The sequence below is a fragment of the Lactuca serriola genome, chromosome 4, assembly GCF_051521515.1.
Source record: "Lactuca serriola cultivar US96UC23 chromosome 4, Lser_US96UC23_V15, whole genome shotgun sequence".
In the NCBI taxonomy this organism is placed as follows: Eukaryota; Viridiplantae; Streptophyta; class Magnoliopsida; order Asterales; family Asteraceae; genus Lactuca; species Lactuca serriola.
The window spans coordinates 246,982,733-246,998,861 of record NC_136411.1 but is presented as its reverse complement, the minus strand read 5'-3'; the positions used below and the strand labels follow the sequence as shown (position 1 = coordinate 246,998,861).

At 40.8% G+C, this 16,129-nt stretch overlaps 1 protein-coding gene across 1 annotated transcript; it reads left to right on the top strand.

The window, feature by feature from the left end:
• The first annotated feature begins 1,798 nt into the window (after window positions 1-1,798).
• LOC145099271 (uncharacterized) lies at window positions 1,799-3,108 on the top strand. The gene is made up of 4 exons (XM_079036864.1): window positions 1,799-2,402; window positions 2,468-2,677; window positions 2,805-2,936; window positions 3,092-3,108. Exons 1-4 carry the CDS (start codon window positions 1,799-1,801, stop codon window positions 3,106-3,108), a joined length of 963 nt encoding a protein of 320 aa, XP_078892990.1.
• Window positions 3,109-16,129: the final 13,021 nt, after the last annotated feature.

The following is a 16,129-nucleotide window of genomic DNA, read 5'->3' as shown; positions in this document are numbered from 1 at the left end:
TTGAATCTTTGTTCTTGCCCCAATTTCTTCAATTTGTGCTTAAAATGTCATATGTTGTTGCTTAATTGTAATGAAATATTGCTGAATTGTCACTAATTATTGCTGAAATGTCACAAATTGTTGCTAAATTGTCACAAATTGTTGCTGAAATGTCACAAATTGTTGCTGAAATGTCATGAAATGTTGTTCAAATGTCATAAAATGTTGCTGAAGTGTCATAATTGTTGCTGAAATATGAATAATCTTTGTTGAAATTGATTATGTTCATCATTACAAGTTGTAATTATGCTGAAAGTTGTTGGTATAAGGTTATGTGTGCTAAAGTATGTATTCCATATGGTTTTTTTTTATTAGCAATGGCAGATAAACATACATGGACCAATGACCAAACAAAATTCTTATTGAACACTTGCATTGAAGAAGTACAAAATGTGGGTAGAAAAGGTTTGAGTTTGCACAAAAATTCAAGGAACAAGTTAGGAACAAGTATTAAGGAAAAGTTTGGTGTGGATTTGACTCAAAGACAATTGAAAAACGCCTATGACAACCTTAAAGCCAAATACACGGGATGGTTATACTTGAAAAACAAAACTGGCAACCTTTACAATCCTCAAACAAACACTTTTAACCTAACAAATGAGGAGTGGGAGGACTTTAAAAAGGTATATATATATATATATATATATATTAATATGTATTCTGTTTATATAGTTGTCATTTATTCTTATACTACTTTTGTTACATTGATTGGGTTTAGGGACATCCGAAAGCCGCTTCTTTGAAAACTGTCCCATTGTTGTTTCCAGAGCTTTGTGCAGAACTCTTTGATGGAAATAGTGCCTCTGGTAATCTCAGCTATACCACATCCCAAACACCATCGGGACATGGATCATCTTCTTTCCATGTCACACCACTGCAACTTATGGACACCCCTTCTGTTAACATAGATGAGGATGATTTCTTTTCCAATCATACCACTCAGCCACCACCTTCTGCTGCTTCACCTTCTACTGCTTCACCTTCTTGTAACCCCCAACAAAAGAGCTAAACCCTCAACTCCTAGATCTCGAGCTAGTGCCTCACCTGAGCCACCTTCTAGTGCCTCCCCTAAAGCTTCTATTACTACTGATGATTTAGCATTGGAGATGCAGCAAGCTCTACGACATTTGACTCGAGGGCCAACAATTCCCCAATGTTTAGAGAAGCTAGAGTTACTCGAGTTAGGCCCGGTTGACCCTCTATGATTTGCTGCTTATCATATTTTTGGAGGGACCATGAATATGAGAGAGATGTGGGTAAATTTTCCTAATGATCCACAAATATTAAGAGGGTGGATCGAGATGACAACTACAAGTTTAGGAGTATTGAAGGATGGAAAGATTGTCCATTAAGTTTACATATTTGAATTTGAACTATGTGGTTATGTTTTTTGGTTATTTGGTACTTGGATGTTATTTGTAGTATGTGGTTATTTGGTACTTGAATGTTATTTGTAGTATTTGGAATTTGAACTATGTGATTATGTATTTTGGTTATTTGGTTATGTTATTTGGTACTTGAGTTTTATATTTTTTTTTATTTGCTACTTGAGGTTTATATTTTTTTTTATTTGGAACTTGAAATATGTGATTATATATTTTGGTTATTTGGTACTTGAGTTTTATATTTGGTACTTGTGTTGATTAATAGGTTCCTAATGGATCACGACAAAAAGATACTACTCATAATTCTAATGTGCTTGTACGTCCGCTACTTTTGGAAAAGGGGTGTAAAACGAGTGCGGGACAACGATTCGGAAATGACGGGACATGAATTTACATTAGAGTCACTTCACTGTAATCCTCTACAATGTGTTGAAGTGCTACGCATGTCCCGTGAATCATTTGTCCGACTATGTGCTCATTTTAGAGTAAACTACGCGTTAAATGATAGTAAACATGTGTCGGTTGAGGAGAAGATGGCTATGTTTTTGATGATGATCGGTCATAACCAACGTTATGTGATTATCAAGCGGAGATTTCAACACTCAAAGCAAACAGTTCATAAGTTTTTTCATGAAGTGTTGGACAAAATGCTGCTTTTCGCACATGACATTATAGTGCCAACTTCTTTTAATCTGAATCCAAACATTCCAGGACATAATAGGAGGCTACGACGGGTGTTCAAGGGAGCAGTTGGTGCACTTGATGGCACCTTGATACATGTTGTTGTCCCTGCAAACAAACGGGATTTATATAGAAGTAGGGGAAAAGGTGATTGTTACCAAAACGTATTGGCAATATGTGACTTCAACATGATGTTTACGTTTGTTGTGGCCGGTTGGGAAGGGATAGCACACGATTCTAGAATTTTATCAGAAGCATTAGCAAATCCACATGCACCATTCCCGCTTCCACCACCAGGTAAATTTATGGTTATTGAAATAGTTTTATCTTAGCTTGAAAAAATAAATGACTTTTTTTTACAGATAAATATTATCTTTATGATGCCGCTTATGCAAACATTCGAGGTTTTATGGCACCGTACCGTAATGTGAGGTATTGGCTTGGAGATTTCCGTCGAAGACGTGCATTAACGAATAAAGAAAAATTTAACCATGCACACGCAAAACTTCGGAATGTCATTGAGTGTGAAAGCATGATTCCCTATATTGAAGAGGATGGCACCATTCTCATTGGTTACACAACAAAACATTACCCTAGCATGCTTTGCGCTTCATAATTTTATAAGAAGAGAGGGACTACGTGATGAGTTTTTTGCACGATATGACGAACCAAATGTCTCGGTTCGGAATAACAATGCAGGCGTTGATAATGATGAAGATGAGATTCCAACACATGGTACTGCAGCAGATCGTGAATATATGACTCAGTTAAGAGATGAAATTGCCGAACAATTGATGCAAAATATGGAATCAAAATTATTAAAGTTTGGTTGTATGAATTTTATTTAAAAATGTTATTGTAAGACTAATTTGGTTGTTTGAATTTTATTTCAATGTTTTAAGATTACGTTTATTAAATTTTTGGTATTAAAAAACTATTATCGGTTTATTAAATTATTTTATTTTAATTTTTTTTAATATCTGCAGCAGTCTACAGCCGTTAAAAAAACAAACATGCTTCTCATTACAGTCTACAACACTTTGGTCCACCTCTTCTGCTGCAGAGGGCTGCAGAGGTGGTCCGCAGACTTCAGACAGTTTCACTTCGGAAAAACAAACAGCACCTAAGCCTTCCAAAGTGAATTCAAGGAGGAATTGGGATTGTTATTGCTACATAACAATCAAGGTAATATCATAAACCTAATTATATGTTAATATTGATTCCCATATGCTAGAATTAGGGTTTATAGTCTTGGATTCAAAGCATGTACAATAGAGAAACCTAGATCCAAGCATTAGGGTTTGTATGAGCACATATGATGTCTTATGACCAAAACCCATCATAAGTTTGCTTAAATGAGGCCGGATCTAGAAGTTGAAGTAATGGCTTAACCGATTAAGACCAAAAATGAAGTGTGTCTGGATCTGACTGTTACGCTGGGCGTAACTCCCAGTACGCGCAGTGTACTGGGTGGAGACCCCGTCTATTGAGTTGGCGATGTACGCCCCGCGTACATCAGTCTGTACGCCCCGCGTACTGAAGATGTTGACTTTTGCTGACTTTTAGGGTTTTGGTCAACATGTGGACTTTGAGTCAAGGGGGGGTAAAATGGTCTTTTACCCCTCTGAGGAATGTTAATAAGAGGTAAAGTCTAGTGGTGGAGGTCTATATTAATTGAAATAATATTCTTATGATTAGGCGAGGTTGAGTCTTCGTTTGGGATTCGGAGATAGCGAGCACGTGAGATTCTAGACTTTCTGCAAGGTGAGTCTTCTCACTATACGTTACCTTGAGTGGTATTCTAAGTTGACCAGAGGGTCTTATGCGCTATATATGAGTTTATGTGTTATATTAGAGATTTCATGCTATGTGTTATTTGTATGTTGTATGATTATATAGACCGGACCGGAGGGTCCAACGATTCAGACCGGGCCAGAGGGCCCAATGAGCTATGACTGGACCGGAGGGTCTGACGAGCTACGGGACTAGAGGGTCCCGCTGAGACATCTTGACCGGAGGGTCGGGTTTAGCCTCGAGTGGCGTAGTTGTGGTATGTGGTATTTTTGGGAACTCACTAAGCATTTATGCTTACAGTTGTTGTGTTTGATGTCTCAGGTACCAGCGAGGACCGTGGGAAGGCGACGATCTGACTCGTACACACTCACACCGATGGAGTTCACATTAGAGAGATCTTGGGATTTGTATTGAACACACTGTTGTTTTGGATTTGAGATTATGATATGATATACATTTTGTGGTTTAAAAATTAAAAATTAAATTGGAAATTTTACGTTGTTACAAGTTGGTATCAGAGCCTTGGTTTGAGGGATTCGGATGCACCTTCGGGCGTATTTGAACTCAAACCGAGGATTTGAGAAATTTTACAACCAAAACTGCAAATTTTCTAAAAAAAAAAGAAGTTTTGGAAACAAGCAGAGTGGATGGTGTGCACGGTCAGCCAGCGCCCGAACAGTGAATCCCCAAAATACCCTTACATTATATGTTATGAGTTATGAGATATTATGTTATGCATGTTAGAGAGGCTAGGTACTCCTATGAGGACTAGAGTGGCCTGATTTGTGATGCCTTAGCCTAGGAGATTACTGCTGCTATGGGATACTTTGAGAGTGAGTAGGTAGCAGTGAGGTGCTCATGAGAGGTCTACTGAGGGTAGCCAGTGCATAACGAGAGTAGAGTATTTACGACTTGGGATCCTAGGAGGAGGAATTGGGTTGTATATTGATTCGATGTGGACAATAGTATTGGGCCCGTACTATTGAAAACACCGGATTGGTGCGCAGTCCAAGTAAGAATCCTTGGGGTACCAGAAGTGAGGATGATTGAGTTATCAAGTGTGAGTATACTCGAGAGTGTCCCTAATATTTCTTATGTTGTATTTCAGAGGTTGATCATGGTCGGGACATACCATACCACCGAGAGCAGTGGGGTGAATGATGAGGAGATCCGTCGGATCATCCATGAGGAGGTGGCTGCTGCCATTAGAGGCGAGATTCCAGAGATGTTTGGGTCTATTAAGAACACACTGTCACACCCCCAAACCTGAACGGCGGAAACGTTCGGGGTCGGATGACTTCATGTGGTAACGTAACAAATGAATACATAGTAAAGAAAGCAATACAACCATCATATATATAATTGAAAGTTTACATTTATCAAAAGTTACATGTTCAAAACCAATTACAATATGATGTCTAAATACAAGATTAAACTGGCGCCGCAACATCCCTTCATCAAAAGCATAATGAATACCTGAAATTACTGATTTCCTGGGCATACAAGTAATTTTGAAAGAGTAGATCAGCATTTAAGCTGGTGAGTTTCATAAGTATTTAAGTGACAATGTTTGTATGAAATGAAATGTTTTGTCTTTGTTTGTTTGTGTTTAGAAAATCCTATATTTTCTACTAGTATGAAAGTAGCCTTCACTCAAGACCAATGTTTGTTTCTAAAAATGTATGTAAGTGTAAAATAACCAATGTGTTTGAAAACCTTGTAAATCAATGCATTTTTAATACCCCATGTGAGTTTTATAACCATACTATTGACTCGGAATGCCAATACACAACGTTCTTCAGGTGTTGGAATGTTATGACGTTTGTCACCCCAAACGGTGGACTGCAGCTAACAGTCAGGGCGCGGGTTGTCAAGCCAGTATAGATCTATACACAAACACCATGCTCCCCCTCCAAGGGATTCTGGTATATAATACAGGACTTGAAATGTGTACTCGAACGTACATGAAGTTAGTGTCTCACAAAACCGTGGTATAAAAACAGATCTACTTGTTAAAATGTTACGTTTCTTCTTGTATACGAAAGTGACTTCTTGAAATTCATGTTTCTAGTACATAAGAGTTAGAAATTTGTTCGTAAAACTATACCTATTATAGTTTTCTAAAAGTGTGTCTCGTTTGTTTAGAAATACCTAGAAAAAGGAATCATTTGTTATGAAAGCATAGATTTTTGGTGTAGAGTCCAAGATAGACAAGTATACATATAATCTAAGAAAAGTTTAGTTTATGCATGCATTACGACAATTTATATTTCAAAAGATAGAATGCTATTTTAACATATGTTACATATATGAAAGTTCCTTATAAAGTTTGTAAATCGCATGTGATTTGGATATATAACAGCATATAAAAGAGTTCTTTATGTAACACACGATAATACTCGTGTGTTTTACTTGTAATCCCCCCTTCAAAGCATGTAAAAGAATTTATAGAACATTTAAAAGGTAAATTAAGGGGTATGAACTCCCTTGAAAGTTTGAAGATAGCGAGATGGAAAACCGGGCAGAGTTTCGTCTCGGGAAACAGATTTTTCTTGGGATTCTCGGGAATCTCGGGAGTAAAATCGACCCTCAGGACTTGAGCAAAAAGACCAGAGCTTCGGGTTTGAATGGGCACGGAAAACGACGCAATATCGTGAGAGAAAGGAGATAAATGAGCCTCTTTTTCAGAAGCCTTTGCATGCTATTTATAGGGGGGTCTGAGAAGCCTCTACGCGGGGCGTACGCTCGTACGCAGCGCGTACGCGTACGTCATGCATGACTGAAGCCTCGACTGCCTCGGCTTCGGATGGGACGGATCAGTCTGGCGGGTCGGATGGGACAGCGGGTCGGACGGGTCGGTCGGACGGGCGGGTCGGACGAGTCGGTAGCCTCGCATAGGGCGACGTGGATGATCAGAGGCCAAGGCCCTCGGGTACGCAGGGCGTACAGGGGTACGCAGCGCGTACCTCGGATGAGGACGCTGACTCCTCTTCGGATAATGCTTGATTTTTGAATTAAATAAATATATCATTTATTTAATAAACTTCAAGAATTCATATCTTCTTCATACGAACTCCGTTTTCGATGGTCTTTATATCCCCGCGTAGGTGAGACTACGCTCTACAACTTTCGTTTAGACTCCGTTGGCAAATTCCGAAATTATTTTTATTATTTTTTTTTATAACTCTTCGTGTTTAAGGAATTTCTTCAAAAATTTATAACTTCTTTATCTGACGTCGGTTTTTGCCAGACTTTTTACCGCTGAAATACCATTGTCGAGACCTTCAATTCTCGTTTAGGTCATTCCGGCCAAAAGTCGCTCGATCTCCGATTCGAGTTTTTAGCTGTCTGTTGCTAAGCTGAACTTGGAAAAATCATAACTTCAATATACGAAGTCGGATTTGGGCGTTCTTTTTACGTACGATCATGGTTTAAAGACATTTAAACATAGAAGGAATTTAAAAAGAACTATTTGGACATTTTATTATGAAATTTAAATTTTATTACTCAAAAGTGGTTACAATACTTGACCTTTTAGGTCAGTACAAAGAGTTGAAATATCGGGTTGTCACATCATCCCCCCGTTAGAGAGAATTTCGTCCCGAAATTTAAAGTAGTAAAGATACTAGTGAACATGAAAGAGATGAGGGTACTTTTGTTTCATCTGATCTTCGCGTTCCCATGTGAATTCAGGTCCCCGCTTGGCGTTCCAGCGAACCTTCACGATGGGTATGCAACTTTGTTTTGTTTGTTTGACCTCTCGGTCCATGATTTCTACTGGTTCTTCCACAAAGTCGAGGCTCTCGTTGATCTCGATCTCGTCGAGTGGAATAACAAGAGTCTCGTCGGACAGACACTTTTTCAAGTTTGAGACGTGGAAGGTTGGATGGATGTTACTAAGTTCGCGCGGTAGGTTAAGCATGTAAGCCATAGGGCCGATTCTGGCAAGAATCTCGAAAGGCCCTATGTATCTTGGATTTAGTTTCCCACGCTTTCCAAAGCATATTAAACCCTTCCACAGTGAGACCTTTAATAAGACGTGGTCTCCTACCTGGAATTCCAAAGGTTTCCTCCTTTGGTCAGCGTAGCTTTTCTGTCGGTCTCTAGAGGCTTTCAATCGTTCACAAATCTGAACGATCTTCTCTGTCGTTTCTCGTATGATTTCTGGACCGGTGAGAGTGCTTTCAGGAACCCTTCCTCTAGCTAATTGGGTATCGCCAACTTCAGTCCAGCACAGAGGGGATCTGCACTTTCGACCTTAGAGGGCTTCAAACGGAGCAGCCTTTATGCTTGTATGATAACTATTGTTGTATGAAAATTAGACAAGGGGTAAATGCATATCCCATGCCTTTCCAAAGTCAATCACACAGGCTCTCAGCATATCTTCTAAAGTTTGTATCGTTCTCTCACTTTGTCCGTCTGTTTGTGGGTGGTAGGCTGTACTCATGTCTAGCCTAGTCCCCAGGGAACTTTGTAGTGACTGCCAGAATCTTGAAGTGAATCTACTATCTCTATCGAAGATAATGGATATCGGAACACCATGCAGTCGCACTACTTCCCTTAAATAAGTTCTTGTAAGCTTCTCCATTTTGTCAGTCTCCTTGATGGGTAGGAAATGCGCGGATTTGGTCAATCTGTCGACAATGACCCATATGGTATCGAGTCCACTTGTCGTCTTGAGTAACTTGGTTATGAAGTCCATAGTGATCCGCTCCCATTTCCATTCTGGTATCTCTAGTTGTTGTAGTAATCCTGACGGTTTCTGATACTCGACCTTAACCTTAGCGCAAGTAAGACATTTACTTACAAAGGTAGCAATTTCTGCTTTCATGTTAGGCCACCGGTACAATTTCTTAAGATCCAGATACATTTTATCTGAACCCGGGTGAACGGAATACCTTGAGTTGTGAGCTTCGGTCATGACTACGTTTCTGAAACCACCATGTTTCGGGGTCCATATTCGGTCCATGAGATAATAGGCTCCGCCACCCTTGACTTCTAGATTCTTTTCCATTCCTCGCAGGGATTCACCCGCCACATTTTCAGGTTGCAAAGCTTCCATTTGTGCCTCCTTAATTTGTGTGGATAAGTGGGAATGGATAGTCATAGTCAGAGATTTGACCCTCCGACCAGTGTATTCCTTTCGACTGAGGGCGTCAGCTACTACGTTGGCCTTGCCAGGATGATAACGAATTTCGCATTCGTAGTCATTTAGTAACTCAACCCATCGTCGTTGTCGCATGTTGAGTTCCTTCTGATCGAAAATGTGTTGAAGGCTCTTATGATCGGTGAAAATAGTACTCTTTGTTCCGTATAAGTAGTGTCTCCAGATCTTCAGAGCAAATACCACTGCTCCTAACTCGAGATCGTGTGTCGTATAGTTCACTTCGTGTGTCTTAAGCTGTCGGGAGGCATAAGCGATTACCTTCCCTCTCTGCATAAGAACACAACCAAGTCCTTGATTTGACGCATCGCAATACACTACGAAGTCTTCTATCCCTTCGGGGAGGGATAGTATCGGTGCGGTGCACAAGGCCTATTTTAGTGTCTGGAAAGCCTTTTCTTGTTTCGCTTCCCAGTCAAAGGCCACGCCTTTCTGGGTTAATGTAGTAAGAGGTTTCACAATGCTAGAGAAGTTCTTTATGAATCTGCGATAGTAGCCAGCTAGACCTAGAAATTGACGAATTTCTGTAGGTGTCTTTGGTGCCGACCAGTTCTCAATGGCCTTAATTTTGGAGGGGTCCATGTGTATACCTTTCTCGCTAACAACGTGGCCTAAAAATTCGACTCTTCGAATCCAAAATTCGCATTTAGAGAACTTCGCATAGAGTTTCTCCGTTCGCAGTGTTTCTAGGACTTTTCGTAGGTGCTGACTATGCTCTTCCTCACTTCGGGAGTAGATAAGTATATCATCGATAAAGACGGTGACGAACTGATCCAAGTAAGGACGACATACCCTATTCATTAGGTCCATAAATACTGCTAGTGCATTGGTTAATCCGAACGACATCACTACAAATTCGTAGTGTCCATAACGAGTTCAGAAAGCTGTCTTTGGAATATCCCCCTCTAGAACTCGTAATTGGTGATATCCGGATCGTAGGTCTATTTTTGAGAAGTAGTTCGCTCCTTGAAGTTGATCGAATAGGTTGTCAATACGGGGTAGAGGATAGCGGTTCTTGACAGTAAGTTTGTTCAGCTCTCTGTAGTCGATGCGCATACGGAACGATCCGTCTTTCTTCTTTACAAACAAGACCGGTGCTCCCCAAGGTGAGAAACTTGGTCTTATGAATCCTTTTTGAAGGAGTTCATTAAGTTGACTAGAAAGTTCCTGCATCTCTGCTGGTGCGAGACGATAAGGCGACTTCGCTACTAGGGTAGCTCCTGGAACTAAGTCCATTCTGAACTCGACTTGGCGTTGTGGTTGTAATCCTGGTAGTTCTTCTGGAAAGATATCGGGAAAGTCGCGTACTACCGAGATATTCTTGATGTCCTTCAGTTCTTGACTTGTATCAACGATGTGTGCTAGGAATGCTCGACAACCCTTCTGCAAGCACTTTCGAGCTTGGATGCACGAAATGATGCGAAGGTTTGTACTAGATTTGCGCCGTAGATAACTAATGCTTCGTTGTTAGGGAGGTTAAGACGAACTGCTTTTTCAAAGCACATGATGTCGGCGCGAAGAAGACTCAACCAATCCATGCCGACTATGATGTCGAAACTTTTAATTTGGACCGGCATGAGATTGATTGGAAAAGAATGGCCGTCTAAAGTTAACGTACAACCCATGTATATGCAGTTAGTGTTTTCAGTTTTTCCATTGGCCATCTCTACAGTGAATGATTTTTCTAACTTGCTAGGTTTAGGTTTAAGTAAATGAATAATGTTTTGACTCACGAAGCTTCTCTCCGCTCCACTATCGAATAATATGCATGCATATGAATTATCGAGAAGGAACGTACCAGCAACTATAGTTGGGTCAGCTACAGCTTCGTCGTGGCTTATTGCCAAAACTCGTCCCACACCGCCGGTGCCTACTGCCTTAGGACAGTTCCTCTTGTAGTGGCCCACCTCGCCACAACCATAGCAAGTCTGTCCTACACCCGCACCAGGAATTTGAGTGATCGGCTTTGCGGGGTCCTTGCAGAAACGGGCTGTGTGTCCCTTCCTGTTGCAGTTGGCGCACTGCATTTCCCGACAAGGTCCATAGTGGTGGTAATTGCATTTGGTGCACTTTGGGAGGTTACCTACATAAGGCTTTGTTGGGTAGGTATTTGTAGGAGCTGTAGTAGGTACAGTGGCAGCATTCACTAAAACCAGTTGTTTCTTTGCGGATTCTTGGGAAGACCCACCTTCCCTTTATACCACACTCTCTTTCTGCTATTGTTGTTGTTGTTGTTGTTGTTGTTGTTGTTGTAGTTGTTGTTGTTTCCTTTCTGTGGTTCTGGTGCAGAAGTGGTTGAGTTCTGATGACCTCCGTAGTCAATCAGAGATTGTGCCAGTTCCTTAGCACTTTCAAAGGTGTCAGGTTTGGAAGCTAACACGCTTGATCGTATTTGGGGCGTCAGTCCCCAGATGTACCTTTCTATTTTCTTGCTCTCGGGAGCAATCATATCTGAACAAAGGATTGCCAGCTCGCAGAATCTGTTGGTATAAGTAGCGATGTCGGTACCAACCATTCCAAGAGTCCATAGTTCGCGTTCGAGCTTTTGAATCTCTCCCCGTGGGCAGTATTCTCTCATCATCATGGCTTTCAGGCTCTCCCAGATTATGGAGTTTGCCACGATTAGGGTAAGTACTTTAACGTGGTCATTCCACCAAGTTAAAGCTTTATCAATTAGGGTGAAAGTTGCAAATTTGACTTTGCTGTGCTCGGGACAGGAGTAGATTTCAAAGACTGCCTCCGTCCTTTCAATCCACTGCCTTAGGGCCATAACACCACCAGTTCCATAAAACATCCAGGGTTTGGCATTAGTGAAGTCCTTATAGGTGCATTCTCGAGGTGGTCCATGACTCTCGCCATGGTTGGATGGGTGTGTGCCAGATCCCAAGCCATTAGTACTCGAGTTATTGATCTGTGACATGGCAGCTGCCACCGCTGCGGTGACTGCTGCTTGGAACATAACAGCATCAAATTGAGGTGGTGGAGGTGGTGGTGGTACAGGTGCTTCCCCACCGTTGTTTCGCCTTGGATTCCTACGCGGAGGCATCCTTCAACTATAGGTTGAAAAGACAAGGATAAGAATTTCATAGAATAGAAAATGTATGTGTCTCATGAACTAAATCGCTATAGTTCAACAACAGATGATAGTATGAGTCTTAAAATAGAAGAATGAAAGTTATTTGTAAGACTGAAGGTATGAAACAAGTATTTGGTTTCACATAGACCTTTCAAGGTTTGAAAGAAATACTTAACATAGTAATAATAGTGTCACTTATATTAATATAAAAGTTGTTACAACGATCATGAAATTTGACCCCTAAAAGGGTCTCCGATTACAAAGTTCGAGAAATTTAAAGACTTTTAGCCGATGTCCTAAGTTATAACAAAATTTGAGTCCTTGACAAGCACTACTTGCGACGTAGGTTGCGCTTGGAGCTTGACTCCGCATCTGATTGCTTCGACTCCATTAGACACCTATCAAAAGCGGCTTGCTGTTCCCTCAGTTCGGCGAGGGATGTAATCATTTGCGCTTGAAATGCTTCGGTTTGGAGTTGAGCATTGTCTTGTATCTTGTCCAGCCTACGGATGTCAGAAGTGTGAACCTGCACTTCCACGTTGACATCCCGGAGTCGACTAGCTTGAACTCCAGACTGATAGGACTGATTGGCTAACTTACCCACCATTACCGAAAGTGCTCGATCAGCCGAACCTCCGCCGCGGACATCATAGAAGTCCCGGCACATGCCGTAGGGAGGGCGTAGGTTTTGCTGTTGGCTCCAATGGTGGAGGTGACTTCCCCAGACGGGAGTCGGTCCTTGAAAGTTCCTTACGAAGACGGGAGGTTGAATGGGTGGTGGATCGATAACTTCCGGCTCTGAGTCGGTACCGGAGTCATCACCCACTTCTATGGGTTCCGCGTCCTCTTCGGGATCATCTTCGATCCATCCTCCGTTGCCTTGGTTGGGAAAGTAGGGGTCGCCAGGGTGGTGAAATCCAGCCATTTGACTGTACGAGAAATAGGGTTATAAGAATGGAATAAAGTCGCAACATGCAAAACATGTAAGTTAAACTAGTTTAGATAGCAAATACTCCTATAGTATTTAAATTCTTGTGTTTGATTCTAGTAATGGTTTGGTAAGTTTTGACTTGTTGCTTACTACGATCATTCCTCGATATACGTTGGTCCAATCTCGGGCAAATATAGTTGATCACGCTATATTTGTCCAAAATCTGATTACATATATCGAGTCTCAATCGTAGCGTCAACTTGTCTAAATACTTGTATAGTTAGATAACATGAAAATAATTTGTTGTATGCATGTAATTGTACTTAAATGAACTATCAATTCAAGTTGAACGCAATGCTGCTCAAGCGTAAAAAGAAAATTTGTTTTGTCAGAGAGTATTAGTCCCTTAAGCATTTATAGTTTGTATATCTTATGTGGTTCGATATACTTAGTTCACTATAAACATTGCTCTGATACCAATCTGTCACACCCCCAAACCTGAACGACGGAAACGTTCGGGGGCGGATGACTTCATGTGGTAACGTAACAAATGAATACATAGTAAAGAAAGCAATACAACCATCATATATATAATTGAAAGTTTATATTTGTCAAAAGTTACATGTTCAAAACCAATTACAATATGATGTCTAAATACGAGATTAAACTGGCGCCGCAACATCCCTTCATCAAAAGCATAATGAATACCTGAAATTACTGATTTCCTGGGACATACAAGTAATTTTGAAAGAGTAGATCAACATTTAAGCTGGTGAGTTTCATAAGTATTTAAGTGACAATGTTTGTATGAAATGAAATGTTTTGTCTTTGTTTGTTTGTGTTTAGAAAATCCTATATTTTCTACTAGTATGAAAGTAGCCTTCACTCAAGACCAATGTTTGTTTCTAAAAATGTATGTAAGTGTAAAATAACCAATGTGTTTGAAAACCTTGTAAATCAATGCATTTTTAATACCCCATGTGAGTTTTATAACCATACTATTGACTCGGAATGCCTATACACAACGTTCTTCAGGCGTTCGAATGTTATGACGTTTGTCACCCCAAACGGTGGACTGCAGCTAACAGTCAGGGCGCGGGTTGTCAAGCCCGTATAGATCTATACACAAACACCATGCTCCCCCTCCAAGGGATTCTGGTATATAATACAGGACTTGAAATGTGTACTCAAACGTACATGAAGTTAGTGTCTCACAAAACCGTGGTATAAAAACAGATCTACTTGTTAAAATGTTACGTTTCTTCTTGTATACGAAAGTGACTTCTTGAAATTCATGTTTCTAGTACATAAGAGTTAGAAATTTGTTCGTAAAACTATACCTATTATAGTTTTCTAAAAGTGTGTCTCGTTTGTTTAGAAATACCTAGAAAAAGGAATCATTTGTTATGAAAGCATAGATTTTTGGTGTAGAGTCCAAGATGGACAAGTATACATATAATCTAAGAAAAGTTTAGTTTATGCATGCATTACGACAATTTATATTTCAAAAGATAGAATGCTATTTTAACATATGTTATATATATGAAAGTTCCTTATAAAGTTTGTAAATCGCATGTGATTTGGATATATAACAGCATATAAAAGAGTTCTTTATGTAACACACGATAATACTCGTGTGTTTTACTTGTAATCCCCCCCTTGAAAGCATGTAAAAGAATTTATAGAACATTTAAAAGGTAAATTAACGGGTATGAACTCACTTGAAAGTTTGAAGATAGCGAGATGGAAAACCGGGCAGAGTTTCGTCTCGGGAAACGGATTTTTCTCGGGATTCTCGGGAATCTCGGGAGTAAAATCGACCCTCGGGACTTGAGCAAAAAGACCAGAGCTTCGGGTTTGAACGGGCACGGAAAACGAGGCAATATCGTGAGAGAAAGGAGAGAAATGAGCCTCTTTTTCGGAAGCCTTCGCATGTTATTTATAGGGGGGTCTGAGAAGCCTCGTACGCGGGGCGTACGCTCGTACGCAACGCGTACGCGTACGTCATGCATGACCGAAGCCTCGACTGCCTCGGCTTCGGATGGGACGGATCAGTCTGGCGGGTCGGATGGGACGGTGGGTCGGACGGGTCGGTCGGACGGGCGGGTCGGACGGGTCGGTAGCCTCTCATAGGGCGACGTGGACGATCAGAGGCCAAGGCCCTCGGGTACACAGCGCGTACCTCGGATGAGGACGCTGACTCCTCTTCGGATAATGCTTGATTTTTGAATTAAATAAATATATCATTTATTTAATAAACTTCAAAAATTCATATCTTCTTCATACGAACTCCGTTTTCGATGGTCTTTATATCCCCGCGTAGGTGAGACTACACTCTACAACTTTCGTTTAGACTCCGTTGGCAAATTCCGAAATTATTTTTATGATTTATTTTATAACTCATCGTGTTTAAGGAATTTCTTCAAAAATTTATAACTTCTTTATCTGACGTCGGTTTTTGCCAGACTTTTTACCGCTGAAATACCATTGTCGAGACCTTCGATTCTCGTTTAGGTCATTCCGGCCAAAAGTCGCTCGATCTCCGATTCGAGTTTTTAGCTGTCTGTTGCTAAGCTGAACTTGGAAAAATCATAACTTCAATATACGAAGTCGGATTTGGGCGTTCTTTTTACGTACGATCATGGTTTAAAGACATTTAAACATAGAAGGAATTTAAATAGAACTATTTGGACATTTTATTATGAAAGTTAAATTTTATTACTCAAAAGTGGTTACAATACTTGATCTTTTAGGTCATTACAAAGAGTTGAAATATCGGGTTGTCACACACACTGATCGAGATGTTTGACGAGCGTTACGCTGCCTTGACTGATGCTGCTGTTGCTGCAGCCACAGCAGCTGTTGCTGCTGCGAGACCCCAGGGTGGTGATTCGTTGCTGTACCGAGAGTTCTGCAACACGAAACCACCAGAGTTCGATGGTACACAGGATCCGATCGCCGCTATGAGGTGGATCTCCGATATAGAGGGGTGTTTCTATACGTGCTCGTGTCCGGAGCACTTGAGGGTGCGGTTCGCAATCAACCAGCTTCGCTTGGGG

Coding starts and splice junctions, on each gene's coding strand:
- LOC145099271 (XM_079036864.1), top strand. CDS start 1,799: ATGACGGGACATGAATTTACATTAGAGTCACTTCACTGTAATCCTCTA. Junction 2,403..2,467: donor ATTCCCGCTTCCACCACCAG/GTAAATTTATGG, acceptor TTTTTTTTACAG/ATAAATATTATCTTTATGAT. Junction 2,678..2,804: donor GGATGGCACCATTCTCATTG/GTTACACAACAA, acceptor ATAACAATGCAG/GCGTTGATAATGATGAAGAT.